This window comes from Xenia sp. Carnegie-2017, unplaced genomic scaffold (assembly GCF_021976095.1).
Source record: "Xenia sp. Carnegie-2017 unplaced genomic scaffold, XeniaSp_v1 HiC_scaffold_52, whole genome shotgun sequence".
In the NCBI taxonomy this organism is placed as follows: Eukaryota; Metazoa; Cnidaria; class Anthozoa; order Malacalcyonacea; family Xeniidae; genus Xenia; species Xenia sp. Carnegie-2017.
Genome location: NW_025813518.1, coordinates 25192 through 42946, shown reverse-complemented (window position 1 = coordinate 42946; position 17755 = coordinate 25192). Strand labels below are relative to the sequence as shown.

Below are 17755 nucleotides of genomic sequence, written 5' to 3'. Positions count from 1 at the left end.
ATATGTATGTCATAATCTGTCCTATTTTTTAACAGTTTGGAGAAATATGAAGCTTGGGAAACTACTCAAGATATATGAAGAGTGATAAAAATTGTAATTTGAAATAATTTGATTTGTATAATTGGGATGTATAACTGTTGAAACAAAAAGTACAACACAACATTAATATATATTTGTCAGTGATAACCAAGTTCCTCAACAGATTAGAATTATGCAATTTATTTCGCAAACCAATAACATATATATATATATATGGCAATAACGCATCCACTACCATCCCAAGTCATTAAATAAAAAACGTTATTCCTTTAGCTCTAAATAACTATTTTTTAAGTTATATATCTATGGCTTCATTTTACATGTAGATTCCACCTAAAAACGTAAAAAAAATTATTTAAAAATAATTTTCATAAAAGAGAAGATTGTATTTAATGTTTTCACACCAGTAACTTCGATGTTGGCTCCCGTTATGTAACTACTCTCAGTTGAGGCAAGAAAATAAGCAGCATTTGCAACGTCTGAAAAAAATAAATAATGCATAAGTACATTATGATGCGAAAAAAGCCATAGTAAATGACGTACTGAAAATATATAATGGACTTTTCTCATACCTTCTGAGCTACCAAGTCGTTTCAGAGGTATAGCAGACGTAAACTATGAGCACATATAAAAATCATCATGATCAACAAACAAGGAATGTTTTACTTGCTCAAGTCAACATAAGCAGGACAAGTTAACATTTATAAATGACCAAAGGCTAACAACAAAATGCCTGAACTAAAAAACCAACTGTACAGAAAATGCTCCGTCGCTTTAGCTTAAGTTCACACAAAATGTTTTCGCTACAAGAAAATAACGAGTAGACAAAATCTATTTACATATCTTAATATGATATAATTGAACAAAAATAATGTCACATATAAGTGCAAAGCAAGATTGTTGTAGTTAGAAATTCTAACTTTCGTCCGCACTAAAGTTACTCAGATGTGGAAAGCGGTGCTAAAGAGAGCATTTACGGTATTCCACAGTGCCACAATAATAAAATGCTGTTTTCATGTCATACTATTATCTACAATCTGCTGCACAAAGTATAATCAAATACAGCTTGCCTGACGATTATCATCTAGCGTCTCCTTTACAGATTATTATCTACAACCTGTTTTATAGACTGAGCAACCATCTACAACCTGCTTTATAGACTGGGTAACCATCTACAACCTGTTTTATAGACTGGGTAACCATCTACAACCTGCTTTATATACTGGGTAACCATCTACAACCTGCTTTATAGACTGGGTAACCATCTACAACCAGCTTTATAGACTGGGTAATTATCTACAACCTGCTTTATAGACTGGGTAACCATCTACAACCTGCTTTATAGACTGGGTAACCATCTACCACCTGCTTTATAGACTGGGTAACCATCTACAACCTGCTTTATATACTGGGTAACCATCTACAACCTGTTTTATAGACTGGGTAACCATCTACAACCTGTTTTATAGACTGGGTAACCATCTACAACCTGCTTTATACACTGGATAACCATCTACAACCTGCTTTATATACTGGGTAACCATCTACAACCTGCTTTATATACTGGGTAACCATCTACAACCTGCTTTATAGACTGGGTAACCATCTACAACCTGTTTTATAGACTGGGTAACCATCTACAACCTGCTTTATATACTGGGTAACCATCTACAGCCTGCTTTATAGACTGGGTAACCATCTACAACCAGCTTTATAGACTGGGTAATTATCTACAACCTGCTTTATAGACTGGGTAACAATCTACAACCTGCTTTATAGACTGGGTAACCATCTACCACCTGCTTTATAGACTGGGTAACCATCTACAACCTGCTTTATATACTGGGTAACCATCTACAACCTGCTTTATAGACTGGTTAACCATCTACAACCTGTTTTATAGACTGGGTAACTATCTACAACCTGTTTTATAGACTGGGTAACCATCTACAACCTGCTTTATATACTGGATAACCGTCTACAACCTGCTTTATATACTGGGTAACCATCTACAGCCTGCTTTATAGACTGGATAACCATCTACAGCCTAAATGATAGTCTATCATATGTTGCCCTTCTATAAAGAAATTGAATACAATACCTTATTTATTAATTTTGGAGGTATTGTATTTAACATGGACGTTTGTATAAAACCAGGTGAAATAATATTGCACCGAATGCCATATCTGAAAAAATACAAGTTTAACTTGATTACTTTAATTTCTTCTTGTCTTATTTTAGAAATTAGAACTTAAAAAAATGCGAATCTTCCTCGGCTATCATACATACTGTACGTACAATATTTCGCTATTTGACAATATAATTATGAAGAGAAATACATTGCAGTATTTAATTAGAAATAAACTCTGAATTGAAAAATTTTGATTCGAAATTGGTCAACAACTAATGCTCTTGACAAAGCTTGCAATTTTAGTGATTTCGTGACGTCTCTGACTCAAACTTTGCTTTGCTGTTTTACTACATGTTGCTATACATGTTTAATTGTTAAAGAAACAGTAAAACCTATTCGCGTCTTTTCTACCTACAAACTTAAAACATTGAAGAAATAATATTCACATTGTCTTTAAAGACATTTGACGCAAGGAAGAAAGCAAAAATTAAAGTTTAAACATGCCCCTATTGTTATTCAAAGTTGTTTAGGTATAGTTGTTAAGACAACTAAACAGTATTTGTTTTGTAGAAGTGTTTAAAATACATAATACGTAGCTTAATTGCGTGAAAAACAATCTATATTCAAAACCGTGGCAAAGCGAATTTTCACTATGAACATGAAAGCCCAACATACGATTTTAAAAGAGCCATTAAAAGAATAAGTTGGAAAAATAATCGGTTCTTTTAATGATGACGTCTCATCTTTAAATTAACACATCTTCAGATACAATAAACAATTATTAAGGCCTGTTCACACTATACAATTTGTCGGATCCTAAAAAACGGATTGTGTGAACACATATAAAGTGAGCCTTCGACAGTCGGATCCGTCAATATGAAAAATCGGATGGAAATAGAACTTGCTCTATTTTCATCATACAATATCAAAGGAAGCCGACTACTCAAATTACATACGTAGTTTTGACAAAGACTTGGAAACAAGAACAAAAATACGAAAAATATATCGATAAATGTAATGGATAAAACAAATGGCTTTTCACACAACTATAAATATCTAAATGAATATAATTAATAAATATGAACAAAATCATCGGAGCGTCTAAACAAGCAACCAAAAGTCAGAACCTAAACAATTGGATCTGACAAATCGGATTGTGAAATGCAATACTCAAAAATTTCCTTGTCATAACTTGATACATGCACAAAATGCACATGCAATATGACTGTCCCTTAATGATGAACTGGTAAATCATTTATGAAATTATTGATATGCATGTTAAAACATGAACATATTATACATCAAAACATATTGTGAAAAACTAAGTTAACAAAAGATACAAGATAGGTAAACTTACATAGCTAATTCTTTAGCACATGTCCGAGTCATGGCTTCAATGGCTGCTTTTGACGCAACATAGTTAGCTTGGCCAAGATTGCCAACCTTAAAAAAATACAATGTGAATGTAAAGCAACATGCAAGTCTAAATAAACAATGTTTATGGTACTATACATTTCATACGTATTTATAAATGACTTGCATTAAGTATATTCAATAATTTTGAAATTCATGAACTAATTAGTATTTCAGTTTTTTATACATTTATAATACAAGATTGGTATATTTTTGATAGAATGGCCAATTATCCTAATATTTGATATTGAAACAAAATGAAAAACATATTTTGCATACTGATCAAATTGACAACTGATGATTGAAGAAAAATCTGTCGAAGCATATCATACATGTTTAAAAACAAAAACTCCATTCAGTCAGATGAATATAAAGTCTTATTTAAAAGATGTTATTTTAAGAAATTAGATATTCAACATTGACATACATACCTTTCCTGAGATACTACCAATGCTAACAATTGAACCATTTTCAACTTTTGACTCAATCATACCTCTTGCTGATGCTTGAATCATTAAAAATGTTGCCTAAAATTATCAAAAACATGGTAAGCATGTTATAACTTCTACATTAAAATATACCTTTACTAATGAATGTAAATCTGAAACAAAACTAACTCAATTTTTTGCTGTTAGAAAAGCTTCAAGGATATGGTAGGAATAGCACAATTTTTATTGTGAACTTTGGAAAATATAATGGCAAAGCAATAATTTTTGTTCAATTCTCTCATACAAACAGAATTCAAATTTATGAAAAAATGCAATTTTTTCACCTAAGGCCTTTACTGATCAAGAAAAGTTAGCAAATGCATCAAATATTAGATTTTGTTTCAAGCTATATCTTGAAACTGGCCATGTCAATGGTGGCTTAAAATTAATGGCCTAGCAAACTCAACAATTTGAGTGGGGCACTAATTCATATATTTGTGTTATAATCCACCGAAAACAACGGATTTCAACATGACAGAACATGAAGACATAATTATGCACACCAATTGTGAGTTTGCTATGAAACTGGCCATGTCAATGAACTTTCCCAATTATATTCATGAAGTTAATATAAAATACTTCATGCGTATAATGCATAAGAAAAACTACTGTGGCACAAACCTTTAAATTAACATTTATAACTTCATCAAATGAATCCTCATTCATTTTGATTAGAAAATCATCCCTTGTTATGCCATGACAGTTGATTGCTATGCAAGGATATCTTTTATAAATTTCTTGGATATTTGCCATACATTGATGGATCTCTTTGGCAGAGGTGACATCCAGTTTATAATGGGAATGTTTCAAATCCCCCATGGTACTTAAATTCTCCACAGTCTTCAATGCATTACTTCCTTCAATATCCACAGCAATCACAGATGCACCCTCATTGGCCAATCTTTGACATATGGCTATACCAATACCGCCACCAGCACCTTAAAAAAATGATTCTGTGAAGTTTTGATAAAACACACATTAAAAATTACAAAGATATCATGCAAAATCATTTCCTAAATAATCTATTCTATTAAATAGCCAGTTTTGAGCATAGCCAAATACATTGGTTATATATAAAGATATATATTACTTTATGTTAATGCTATGACTTTGCTAAATGTGTGCTTCTGTACACGTAAATTTTTCATAAGTTCAATACATCTTCCAACAAAATCACAAATTTTTTTTCAAAATATGATCAAGATTGCGTGCGTGAATTGTACTTTGATCATTTATTTTATAGTTCTCAGTGTGATGTCAAACATTTAACTGTTGGACACAGGACATAAACGTCACAATACACAGCAATACTTGTTGTGTAAGATGGTAATAACACAGTACAAATATTTTCATAAAAGCAACAAAAACAATTCATCGAAAATATAATGGCTATTGTAAATAAAACAAAATTTCGCATAATTGCAAAATGATCATCAAAAATAATTTCACAATTCATGATTTCTATAGTGAACAATGACAGGCACAATTAAACATGAGAAGCTTTAGGCCATGTGCAAAAAAATGCTTTAAAGTTTGACCACAATATCCTTCACAGAATAGCAAAAAAGCGAACGTAATCTTTAATTTATGGCCACATCATATATCAATAAATTTTGTATCTCAATCACTAAATATGAGATACAGAGCGTTCTTCAATATTATAGGACATAAGATGCTGTACAATACAACAAGTCTTTCCACTTGTCTAATTACTTGCCTGTAACTAACGCTAAACGTCCAGCTAAATTACGGACCAACTTGCTCGCCATTGTCAGCAACCATTTATTACTTGTCTTTTATCGTCTCCAGCTAAAGATTTCCTCAATAACGTCATTACGTCATGAAATGTCACACTATATGTAGCTTCAAAGCTGTGGGAGAGCACGTGTTGTGAAATATTAAGTAAATGAAACAGCGATACGAATATACAAGTAAATATTGTATGAAAAACTAATGAATCTTGATCGAGATGTCGTTTATGCCTAATTATAATTATTTTTAACCCTAACAACTTGTCAGGACTTACCAGAGAAGCACTTTGGCTGAGTTGAAACTTGTGGACTGGGTGCTAGTTCTTTTGCAAAACAATGGCTTTGTTTTTCGGAAACAAAAAATATGTTGCGCGTTTCTTCCATTGTTTCTTTTAGATTGTGCATGGAAGCGCGAACAGCTGTTGTCGTATTTTAGTGACACAAGAAAAAAATGCCTTTGCTAATGAAAGTCAATCTGAAACAACTCTAACAAGACTAACTCGTTGTTCATTGCTAGCAAAAAAGCTTCATGGAGTTGGTAGAAATAGCGCAATTTTTACTATAAAACATCAATTTTCAACTTTAGTTTTGCGGAAACAATAAATATATTTTGGTCTAGATTTTGCTTAGCAGTGCGAATTAGGCAGCGCGAACAATAACACAAGGAAAAATATTAATTAATATTTGTTCAAGTCAAAACAGGCTTTTCACATGAAAAGTCTTGTTCTACATTCAGGAAAAGTGGAAAATTGCGTTGTTGATTCAATAAAAAATAGGAAATGAAAGCAATCTTGTTGTTTGCATTGTTATTTCAATTTATCGATCTCATATTGATTATAAATAACCTTGTCAAATATATAGAAGTTAAAATCTAAAATAGTATTTACAAATTAATCGTAGTTTCAAACATGACTTTTAGCTAATTTGTTCGCAAAAATCTAGTATCGACTCCATTTTATTAAATTTCTTAATGAAATCAGTGTTCAAGAACAAAATATATGTAACTGTTCAGGTGTTTCTCTCATTTGACAAAGTGTATTTAAAAAGTGATTTCTATGGTTTTTATGAAGGAAACATGATCTTGATTGTCAACAATATAAATAAGTAATGTTAAAACATGGCTGGGTGCTGAAAGAATATTATGCTTTAAAGTGGTTGTTGTGAGGTTAACCAGTTTTCTTATGAGACCAGCTGTGTAGATCGTTGAGACGTTTCACACCAGATGTAAGCACTTTGATTTGACAATTTGCTTCTCTATGCTTAAAAATTAATCAGTTTGCCAAATTTGACAAAAAGACGCTGTAGCGTTCTTCTTCTGAAAGTTGTGTACGTCACTTGAAATTCAGCTTCAGACCAAACGCTTATAAGAATCAAAATTTTCTAGTCCTATAACAATGGTATGTATAACACATTCAGTAAAAAGACTCAACTCCACCTATACTGTGACTTGCTTAGCGATTAAGGAAATTTGTTTTAAGTTTTGTTAACGAGCGAAGAGCTTATCGTTTGATATTTTTCAATTTTATCATTGCGCAATAATTTAAGAAATATCTGCTTTATTTGTTTATCCATGGTGCTACAATGCTTTAACATTTTACTTTTAGCGTGAGTGTCTTTCAATTCATGTGGGTCAAGCTGGAGCTCAAATTGGCAATTCATGTTGGGAGCTGTATTGTTTGGAGCATGGCATTCAACCTGATGGAATGATTGTGAATAATACAAAAGGAAAGAATGGAGGAGACACTTTCTCAACATTTTTCAGTGAAACGAATTCCGGAAAACATGTTCCAAGGGCAATTTTTGTGGATTTGGAACCTACAGTTTTAGGTATTCTTAGCTATAAAAAAGTCGGAGGAAATAATCAAATTATAGCTAGAGAATGTGGACTATTTATGTTGTTCTTTGTTACCAAAAATTTATTATGAAGCCTCTTAGAAATTTAATAACCGCACAACTACATTTAGTCAGTTTTTAAATTATTGGAATGAACAACTTTATCCTGGAGCTGTACGCGTTGATTACATTATTGTGGCTTTGTTTGAAATGATTTTATAAAACATGTTTTTAGATGAAATTCGTGTGGGAAGCTATAAATCTTTATTTAGCCCAGAAATGCTCATTAGTGGGAAAGAAGACGCTGCCAATAACTATGCAAGAGGACATTACACCATTGGCAAAGAGCTTGTTGATAAAGTTTTGGATAAAATTAGAAAACAGGCATGATTTTTATTTTTTATTCATTTAATGGTATAGTTTTTTTGATCAATTCTTCCGGCAAAAAGTATGTCAATGTAATACACTAACATTACCAAGGTCTCGATGAGTTCTTGTAAACTAAATTACACAAGGTCAGGCCTGCGCACAAGCCTCACATAGTCTGGCCCATTTGTAAGCCAAGAGCATCGTTAGCTGTTTTTTACTTTTAAAAATTTTATTCTATCATGCACTAAACTTTAATTCTTTCCATTAGTACAGCAGAGATCTCATTAAATTATATATTTTTCTATATTTAATGGAACAGTTGTAGTATTTGTTTTTGTGCTTTTAGGCAGATCAATGCACTGGCCTTCAAGGATTCTTAATATTTCATTCATTTGGAGGTGGTACAGGTTCTGGTTTCACTTCATTGCTCATTGAACGACTATCCATTGAGTATGGGAAAAAATCAAAACTGCAATTTGCCATTTACCCTGCTCCCCAGATCTCCACTGCCGTAGTCGAACCATACAACTCTATTCTTACAACTCATACTACAATGGAGCATTCAGATTGCTGTTTTATGGTCGATAATGAAGCTATTTATGATATCTGCCGAAGAAATCTGAGTATTGAAAGGCCAACGTATACCAATCTCAATCGTCTTATCGGTCAGATTGTCTCTTCAATAACTGCATCTCTACGTTTTGATGGTGCACTAAATGTAGATCTTACAGAGTTCCAAACAAACCTGGTTCCTTATCCGCGAATTCATTTCCCCCTTGCAACGTACGCCCCAGTCATTTCTGCCGAGAAAGCCTATCATGAGCAATTTTCAGTTGCTGAGATCACAAATGCATGCTTTGAACCAGCCAATCAGATGGTGAAATGTGATCCACGTCACGGAAAATACATGGCATGTTGTTTGTTGTATCGTGGAGACGTTGTACCTAAAGATGTAAACTCAGCCATTTCTACAATCAAGACAAAACGTACCATTCAGTTTGTTGATTGGTGTCCTACTGGTTTCAAAGTTGGTATCAACTATCAACCTCCTACTGTGGTACCAGATGGTGATCTTGCCAAAGTTCAACGAGCTGTTTGCATGTTAAGCAATACCACAGCCATTTCAGAGGCATGGGCCCGACTTGATCATAAATTTGATCTGATGTACGCCAAGCGGGCCTTTGTTCACTGGTATGTAGGTGAAGGCATGGAAGAAGGCGAGTTCTCTGAAGCTCGAGAAGACTTGGCTGCTTTAGAGAAAGATTATGAAGAAGTTTTGGAAGAAATTGACGGAGAAGAGAGTGATAAAGATGAAGATTACTGAATGAAATAATTTACTGTCTTTTGAATGTTTAGCAAAAATAAAAATAAACAAAAATTTAAGCTGAAGTATACATTTAAATAGAGATCGAATGTTGTTATCAAACAGCACATCAATTCTGTGGTTAAATTGTCTTAATTTATGATCATAGCATTTGGTCTCCAGTAGAAAATCTAATCAAATAAAATACTTTGATAGTTTTCAAACATAATGGTAGTTTTCAATTGCCAAAACCTCACCGAGAACTTCTTCACACGTAGACAGAGCCATTTCCAAAAGACGAAAATCAATGTTAAAATTCTGGCTACGTTTCATTTAATGTGGTGTAGTGTAGTTCATATTTACAATGAAACAAATTTCATTTTTAAGTTCGTTAAATCATAGATAGAGCTAGGTCTAGTATAAAACCAGGTCCAAAAGGTGTTATTAATTTGTAGCTGCCATAGAGATAACTTAGTAGTGACGTACTCATTCATTGGTAGTTTATATCTTGTGGCAGCGTTAAAATTAATATGCGTATTTAATAATATTTCTCGTTAAATTACGAAAAGACAGAACCATACAAGGTTTTTTAGTATTTCATTTGTTCATGTCCAGGGTTTCTACTCTATTTTTGTATGTTATAGCATATTTCTCAAATATTTCTTTGTAATTTTATTCACTCTCATGAAAATATTATTCAAACAGAATGTATAAGAGTGATTATCAATTGTCAGTAATTGAAAACAAAGTAAAAAATCTTCGAATGCAACTATCACTGCATCTGCTATTGGGTGTTACTGGATATTAAAAATTTACACTCTATTATTGAGTATAAGAAATAACTATTTTATATGTTCTTATTGGAGCATTTTTTCTTAGTTGCCATCGACGTTGTCTTAGTAGAAATGCTCTAAAAACCATAACATAAGTTGCAAGATAATGACAACAAGAATAATTAACAATAAATGTGGGACTCTTCGTAAATTAAACACAGCAAGAATCAAGCAAATAGTTATTATTCAGAGTTATTTCAAGTTAGTTACCTTAGAAGCGTGTGATCGACCAGTCTTTCTTTTTATCTTGGGCAAGGAAATTTGACTGGTCGGACTAGAACATTTGAAGCAAAATACTTTTGATTAATAATAAGTTCCATATTCTGATAATTTAGCAATAATCTCCAACAATACCTATATGACTTTCACAGCTATAAAACACAAAAACTGGTAACTAACCTTATGCCATAATTTTCAAGCAATCTCGTGCTTGCTGGGGCTGAAAGTGATCTGGAGACTGGTGACTGGTAAGATTGATCACTTGAGATTTGTTGAGGTGATACCCACTATAGTAAAAAGGTATAATTTAAGTAAAAAACAAACGATAAATAAAACATGTAAGCAAATAAATTACTCCTTTGGTGGATGAAACAATATTCAACACAACAGTCGGTTGAGGGCATTTGTCACTAACTATAATCAAAACTTTTGCTGTCGCTAAAGTAGTGTACTTAGAACTAAGTGCAATGATGGAGTATTTAAACCTGGTGATTTAGGTCATAGCATGAAGATCTGAGATGAATGCCTTGTTGAGTGTAGGTACATAACAAAGCTACTCCTAAAATACAAAAGAAAAAATATTAGCTATATAAGTGTAATATTTTTCTTCGCGTTCAAATAGAATGCGAAGAGCAAAAAAGTCAAAATAAAAGTATGGTTGTTTGTCAACTCACCAATAGCAGTTCGATGTCCTTCCCTTAAATATTTTTTGGTCCATTCATCAAGCAAAATGTTGCGATACCTCTATAAAAAGAAGAAATTGAAGAATTAAATATGAATAAAAAAAAACATTTATTGTAGCTAGATTAAAGTCGAACTTACAGGTGAATCAAAAAAAGTCAAATATTTTTGAGAGGTTTCTGATGGAAATATTCTTTGAAAACAACCACGGCGACTGTACTACAAAACACATAACAATGTTTACCTAAAGACGCTTTCTACTACAAAAAAATCCTGGGGTAAAACATCTGTTTTTGTATAATTAAATACATCGCTTTACAATTAATTTACTTCAAATGCTGTATAGCTAAAAAATGGCGAGTTTCACTTACTTCATCCTCAGTCTCCGCTAAAATTTTTATATCTTCTGGGGTTAAGATGTCTAATATTGTTGCCTTCAGTCTCTTAAATGAAAAAAAATTGATAACACAGAAATCTACGACTGTGGGAACACATACAACTAAAAACTCGTACATCGTTACCATAATTGTTGACGTAAAACCCATGCTGTAAAGACATAAAAAATGAAAGAGTTAGCATTTTTATTTTAAAAAATTCTCATTTTCTCTTTTCCTAGTTTCCATCCAATCAAACCGCTGATCATTTGTGATCGACAACGTCTTAAAAAACATGCCCAGTCACTTTTAGGGAATGGTGAAAATAGCTTGCTCACGTTGGCTATAAATTGTACTGACTTTACAAACCTTTGCCTTCTGATCAGACGTTAGAGCAAATCTTCCTTTATCTAGTGAACTCGGATTATTAAAGGAACTGCTTCTAAAAACAAATTTCGAGCGTAAATAGTACAAGTCATGGTATATACATGTAGATTCATTTTTATCATCACACCTCATCGCTGTATTGAGTAGATTATCAGGAATTTTATAGCCAGAAATATTTAACAAGTCTCGAACCATTTGACCTTTGATGCTCATATCCAAAGGAGATGTTGAATGTAAACTATAGGAAATTTTTAAATTAGTTGATGTTCATAAAATATTGCTTGTTATAAACAATGCATAAATATCTCTAATAGCTGATAAAACAGCACATTTTTAGCGAAATCAAATTTGATGGTCCATATTTAAACGTTAGGTACTAAATCAAATAAAAATACTTCAGTCTGAACATAATAGCCCAACATAATACTTTTAAAAAAGCCATCAAAATAATAAAATAAAGAAGGATTTATTAATAACGTTTCGTCTTTAACTTAAGACATCTTCAGATTGATATCCTTCTTTATTTTATTATTGTGATGGCTTTTTTAAAAGTATTATGTTGGGCTATTATGTTCATATTGAAAATTCGCTTTCCGCCTGGCAAATCTCTGGCCACGATTTTAAATACTTCAGTCCTTCGACAACTTTGGCAGTACAACAAAATGAACGTGTGTCCAGAAAATAGATTTTCACAAAAGGAAGATTGTTGACAAAGACAAGTGTTCACATATAGCTACGTAGCTACAACATGCGAAATATTTACAAAATACTTGAACGAAAGGTTCGAACAAGAACTCGAAATATTTACCAAAAACACAATTATAACAAACAAATGTTAAATATGTGAAAATTCTAATTAAACTATAACTTTACCTTGGAGAAATATTGACCTCCAAAATCCACGGTTTCAAATTTTCATCAAGCATAACATCAAATCCAAATAATTCGTTGCAGCAATAACTAAAACATATGAAACGCATTTAAAAAATGAGAGCACATCTACATACACCAAGGGATGTACCGCATGCGTATCTCTTTATCAGGCTCTTTTTGAAGTAACGATGTCAACGTACATTTGAACACCAGACGAGTAGCTATAACTGTATAACATATTTTATTTAAAATACTTATTTTCAATACCTGTTTCGTACATTTTGTTTCATCAGTACATTTACTGTAGATTCACAGCTGTAAAATATTGTTAAAAACTTCTTGATTATTTTATCCATAAAGATTATGAAAAACTTACCTAATAATCACTTAAATGTCAATGCACTTGAAAGGACGTCAAAAATGAGTTATAATACATATTTTTAGGTTTTTGTCAACATTTTTATAGGTATTTTAAAGCGATACGTATGCCTAATCAAAGATTATAAGATTTCATTAAAGGTTACTACTACGCACTAGTTTCATTGTTCTCATTCATCGCTGCTGCAACAATTTGCTAAGTTGTTGGCCGTATTGAGAAATAATTTAGTTGTAACAAGTGCATTGAAATACGTTTTAGCAGATATAACAAACTAACCATATAACAGTTTTCACAACAATATCTTTAATATTTTCCCAAATTTTGGACGTATTCACTCCACTCCGTTTTAGGTAGCCCCAAAGGGCTTTCAGAGACCTAAATTTAATCGAATGTAACTACATTAGGAAACGACGCAGAGCACTAAACGTCACGAAGAATAAAGAACGAGAAACGTTTTATACCATTTATGTCCCTGACAAACTTCTTCGTTATCATTAGGAGTATAAACATTATTATTCTTCTTGTTTATACTATAGTTTGTTAAATGCATAAATCTGTTGCCCAGACTTTTACTAGATGAAGTATATCTAAAACAATAATTTAAGCGGATATTTTACGTAACATCTCGATAAGCGTCCAGTCGGGAGGAAAAAAAAGATTTTTAAACGCGCCTTAGAAAATAGCGATAAAAATTTTGAGGTATCAAGTAGAGGGGTTTGTGTAGACTGGTGAACTAATCAAATCAACTGACGATTTTTTATATACATCATTTTTTACGTCAGATAATTAATAGATTTAAATATAACATCACACAAATTTACACAAAATACGTTTTAAAAACATATCAAAATCATCATATGAATTTGGATACAGCAAAGGAAACACTTGATACGTTCGTACAATACAATCCTCTAAGGCGATGCTTCAAAATTGTAAGCACCAAAATTTGTGGAATGGTTAATTTCTGAAAAAAAGTTAAAAGAGCGCATTTGACTTACTTGCAAGTTGCAAAGCGAGCAAGTCCATCTTCAAACAAATATATCCGTAAAGGATCAAATGACGTTACAAAAACATAAATACGAAGATCGAATTTCCTTCCATTGATGAGATATGGTTTTGTAAGATATCTAAAATGTAAAGAGAAGTTTTTGTGAAACAAAATTCTGAATGGAAATTAGATTTAAGCAGATAAAAATAATGCATTCCTCGATGGATATTTGATTTCACGTATTCACCAAGCAAACACGACCAGAAACCAGGATTGAGGGAATGAACATGGTGTGCAAGATGTCAAATTAAATAAACAGCCATTGTGTTAGAAGACGTTGGTTTTACTAAGATGTCAGTTGTGTTATAAGATGATCACTTACTTCTGAACAACAACAGGTTTTTTCTTAGGAATTTGACTCCATTTATTTACGACTCTTACACCAATACCTCTTGCGGAAGCTGGCTAAAAAATTAGAAATATTGCATAAAATGCTTCAGATGCTTCATATCATCAACAGCAAACACTTTTTTACTGGCTTCAAAATCCACTTCTGCCTATTTCCACCATCTTCCCAGACTCTCTTGAAAATTCTAAAATCTTGCGGTAAGATGAACGTCTGTGGGATGAATCCAAATTCCTGGAAACATAAAATATTGGTCTTAAATTAAACACATCAGGGATAAGATGGAAGATGGTTGTTCCGAAAGGTCACCTAATAACTATTTTTCTAGAGAGAAATCCCTGTGCCTCATTTTAAAAACATGGCAATATCAAGTACAAACTATATATAAACATATACAAACTATAACGTCAAACCTAATGTTAAAGCAATCACTATGTTAAAGAAAACATTAAACCAACATTATCCACCATAAAATGAATTTCCAACTAAAGCGATTTCTGTACCAGAGACAATAACTTCATGAGTGATTGGCATTGATTAGCGTAAAGCAAAAATTATCTAACATTGTTCATTTTTGACCTTTCTTCCATGTCGTGTTAAAAGTTTTGAAAGATTTTTCCACAGTTTGTCTTTTCTTCCAATTTGAAATGAACCAGGAAAATGATTAACCTGAGAAAAAAGATTCGTAGGAAAGTATCAGAATGTATGTTTAAGAGATAAAGGCAGTGAACAAGTCATCTAGACGGAGAATCATTTTGCAAAATTTAATACTGCGTTTGAATTCCGTCATACAAAAAAAAATTAAAACGAAATGCATTTTAACACCTTTTGGTATTCTCGAACAGATTTGAATCCCGTCGCTTTCATATGTCTTCCCCAGTAACCAAGCCAGTCATTTTCTAGAGAGATTGAGATTAATGGGTAAAAATGAATATGTGTCGTACAGTAGATGTGTCGTGTGTACGTGTACTACACATGAATAAAAAGTATTTACGCCTTTTAGGACACGTTTAATACGACACATTTATCAGCTTTTTTTAAACCAGGTTTGAATATCATTTGCTAATCAAAAGATAAATTAAATATAAAATCAACGATTGTACACGAAACTACAAAATGCCCAACGATGTTCTCTTGTATTATTATAACTAAATAAACATAAATCTCTCAATAAAATCCAACCTAAACACCCTTACTTTTGGTAGGAAGAAAACCAGATCGTGCTATGCATAGTTTCACCACATTAGGAGTTATAGGGCTCATTTTCCATTTTAAATGTTTCTTGATTTTTGAAGGAAATGGATGAACTGCAATGAAAGTTAAAAATTAAAAAGAATGAGATAACTGATTCACTAATTCATAAAATACAAATATTTTTACTATCCCATTGATGTGATCATTATTACTAGAACTTTTACAACTGATTTGCAAATTTCTGAACTCATAAGTTTTTTGTTTTGTAATTAGTGAATGAAGACAAACTATGTAGAAAGAAGGATAAAAGTAACAAGCTAGTTATGTCATTATGTTTGATATATAGTAACAATTACCTCGTTCCCCATCAACAGTAAAATGTATTGTTCCAGGCATATTTGGAAAGAGGCTAGATGTTAGAGCAGGTTGAACTTCTTCTGTTCCATATGCAATCCAGTGACCTCTTGAATCAACATTTGCCGATCGAATTTTTGTTGATCTTTGCTTTAATGTATGAACAAGTTTCTCACGATGGAGTGGTTCTTGAAGGGCAGCTGTTGAGGGACGAGATTCACTTGAGCCAGTAATGTTCGATAACTCTACAAAACAAGACAATAAATAAATTTCATCCGGTTAGATGTGAATTTAAGGTGGATGGTGACAAATTGATAATTTGGAGAGGCAATAATTCTTAATCACAATTGATTTTAATAGATCCTAACAAAGCAGACCATGCATTTATGAATATCAGCCCCTTCCCCCTACCAATCTATTGCAGTGCATGAGTAAAATCTAGTGTTTCATGAAGGATTTTTTGGCTATGGTGTTGTAATGAGTGATGGGATGGAGAAAGAAGTTGAATTTTACCAATGATTTCAATCATTGTGGGAAGATTTTATCAATCCCACTGATTAGTACAAAAAACATGCTTGGATTCTGTTACAAAGAGTATAATTATAAAATGGACACATTGTAAAGGTTTGAAGATTTGCAAGAAAAGGTTAAATTTTACAATCACCATCAGACTCATCTTCTATGAGATTAATTCCTTCTTCGAGCAGCTCGTCATCATAATAACAATCAGATAATTGTTCAAAATCTTCCTCAGTACATTCAGAAAAACAACCATCACCCGGGGATCTTTCAATGCAACTGTAATCAATGTCATCATCTTCAACACAATCTCGTTCATCATCATACTCTTGTCTAAAAACTGAGCTTTTTCGACGAAATGCAGTAGACCTTGGCAAATCTGGAGGCTTTGGTGTCTTAGATCGAGCTTTAAACAATAATTGATTGCCAGCATTTGAAATCAATTTCACGTCCACGTTTAAATCACCAGAGTCATTGGTATTGATCATTTCATAGTCAAGAAATCGCTTTTCTTGCTTATAAGAGACGGAAGTTATATCATTTTCATGTCTATTTCCAACGATTTCGTTGGATTTGCTTTTTTCTTTACATGTAAGCGTTTCCATAACAACTCATTATTAAAAACTGTTTTTGTAGGAACAATTTAGTTGACTTCATTTAGCACTAAGAAATCAAAATTTAACACATTTACGCCTTGCAGATAAAAAGCAAAAATTGCATTTAAATCTGCGTTTTAAATTATCCTTGGTCTTGATCCTGAAATTTACAAACGATCATCGATAAGACGCTCGGAATTAATGACGTAATGACGTAATGACGTAATGACAACAACAAGGTTGGCTTGGCTCCATTGTACTCTTTTGCTCATGCACAAAGCCAAATAAAGGATAAATTATTACCTTCAAAGAATAAATTATGAAGTTCAAAAGATACTAAAATAGTCTGAGAGAACAGAACAGAGTATTGTTTACCTTGGAAAAAATCGAATGTTTTCAATGCTCATAAAATCTTAGCTTAGATATCAACCAAAGTTACCCAACGTCCAAACTAGTTAAATTAAATGAAGTTAAATAACATTCTTTCATATAACATTCGTCCAAACTAGTGGTATGGACAGTCTGCTTTAATGTCCTAAACATGCCTTTGTCACAATTTAATGCATTGTGTTGTTGTGAAATTTATGATTGGCATAACAAACAAAAAAACCCTTAAAAGAATGTT

At 32.4% G+C, this 17755-nt stretch overlaps 3 protein-coding genes across 4 annotated transcripts; 1 reads left to right on the top strand and 2 right to left on the bottom strand.

Moving 5' to 3' along the window:
• Window positions 1-203: 203 nt before the first annotated feature.
• Window positions 204-5975, bottom strand: LOC124456532 (estradiol 17-beta-dehydrogenase 8-like). The gene is made up of 8 exons (XM_047006954.1): window positions 5789-5975; window positions 4693-5009; window positions 4015-4110; window positions 3528-3613; window positions 2141-2225; window positions 612-654; window positions 444-518; window positions 204-372 (listed from the first exon to the last, which is right to left on the bottom strand). The coding sequence occupies exons 1-8, from the start codon at window positions 5838-5840 to the stop codon at window positions 356-358; spliced, it is 771 nt and encodes a 256-aa protein (XP_046862910.1). The 5' UTR covers window positions 5841-5975; the 3' UTR covers window positions 204-355.
• Window positions 5976-7053: 1078 nt separating this feature from the next.
• Window positions 7054-9551, top strand: LOC124456527 (tubulin alpha-8 chain-like). Its single transcript, XM_047006949.1, has 4 exons — window positions 7054-7219; window positions 7427-7649; window positions 7891-8039; window positions 8371-9551. The coding sequence occupies exons 1-4, from the start codon at window positions 7217-7219 to the stop codon at window positions 9346-9348; spliced, it is 1353 nt and encodes a 450-aa protein (XP_046862905.1). The 5' UTR covers window positions 7054-7216; the 3' UTR covers window positions 9349-9551.
• An 86-nt stretch (window positions 9552-9637) lies between these two features.
• Window positions 9638-17715, bottom strand: LOC124456526 (tubulin monoglutamylase TTLL4-like). 2 transcript variants are annotated; one of them, XM_047006947.1, is made up of 23 exons: window positions 17506-17715; window positions 16680-17433; window positions 16018-16260; window positions 15664-15774; window positions 15293-15366; window positions 15047-15136; window positions 14597-14701; window positions 14444-14526; window positions 14072-14200; window positions 13535-13660; window positions 13350-13448; window positions 12962-13009; window positions 12695-12781; window positions 11949-12059; window positions 11804-11876; window positions 11574-11606; window positions 11432-11503; window positions 11202-11279; window positions 11054-11123; window positions 10865-10938; window positions 10560-10666; window positions 10371-10434; window positions 9638-10237 (listed from the first exon to the last, which is right to left on the bottom strand). In XM_047006947.1, the coding sequence occupies exons 2-23, from the start codon at window positions 17137-17139 to the stop codon at window positions 10175-10177; spliced, it is 2400 nt and encodes a 799-aa protein (XP_046862903.1). In that variant the 5' UTR covers window positions 17140-17433; window positions 17506-17715; the 3' UTR covers window positions 9638-10174. The 2 variants fall into 2 exon arrangements, with proteins under 2 accessions (XP_046862903.1, XP_046862904.1); XM_047006948.1 differs by lacking the exon at window positions 17506-17715 and having other exon boundaries at window positions 16680-17450.
• Between the last annotated feature and the right edge of the window lie 40 nt (window positions 17716-17755).

What these genes read in the sequence shown, in the direction of transcription:
- LOC124456526 (XM_047006947.1), bottom strand. Translation starts at nt 17,139, where the DNA reads ATGGAAACGCTTACATGTAAAGAAAAAAGCAAATCCAACGAAATCGTT. An exon ending in CGTCTGATCAGAAGGCAAAG is followed by an intron (nt 11,607 to 11,803) that starts GTTTGTAAAGTC and finishes ATGTCTTTACAG; the next exon opens with CATGGGTTTTACGTCAACAA. An exon ending in AGGACATCGAACTGCTATTG is followed by an intron (nt 10,939 to 11,053) that starts GTGAGTTGACAA and finishes TTTGTATTTTAG; the next exon opens with GAGTAGCTTTGTTATGTACC.
- LOC124456527 (XM_047006949.1), top strand. An exon ending in TTTGGAACCTACAGTTTTAG is followed by an intron (nt 7,650 to 7,890) that starts GTATTCTTAGCT and finishes ACATGTTTTTAG; the next exon opens with ATGAAATTCGTGTGGGAAGC. An exon ending in TGGATAAAATTAGAAAACAG is followed by an intron (nt 8,040 to 8,370) that starts GCATGATTTTTA and finishes TTGTGCTTTTAG; the next exon opens with GCAGATCAATGCACTGGCCT.
- LOC124456532 (XM_047006954.1), bottom strand. Translation starts at nt 5,840, where the DNA reads ATGGCGAGCAAGTTGGTCCGTAATTTAGCTGGACGTTTAGCGTTAGTT. An exon ending in TTATAAATGTTAATTTAAAG is followed by an intron (nt 4,111 to 4,692) that starts GTTTGTGCCACA and finishes TGATAATTTTAG; the next exon opens with GCAACATTTTTAATGATTCA. An exon ending in CTCCAAAATTAATAAATAAG is followed by an intron (nt 655 to 2,140) that starts GTATTGTATTCA and finishes ATGTGCTCATAG; the next exon opens with TTTACGTCTGCTATACCTCT.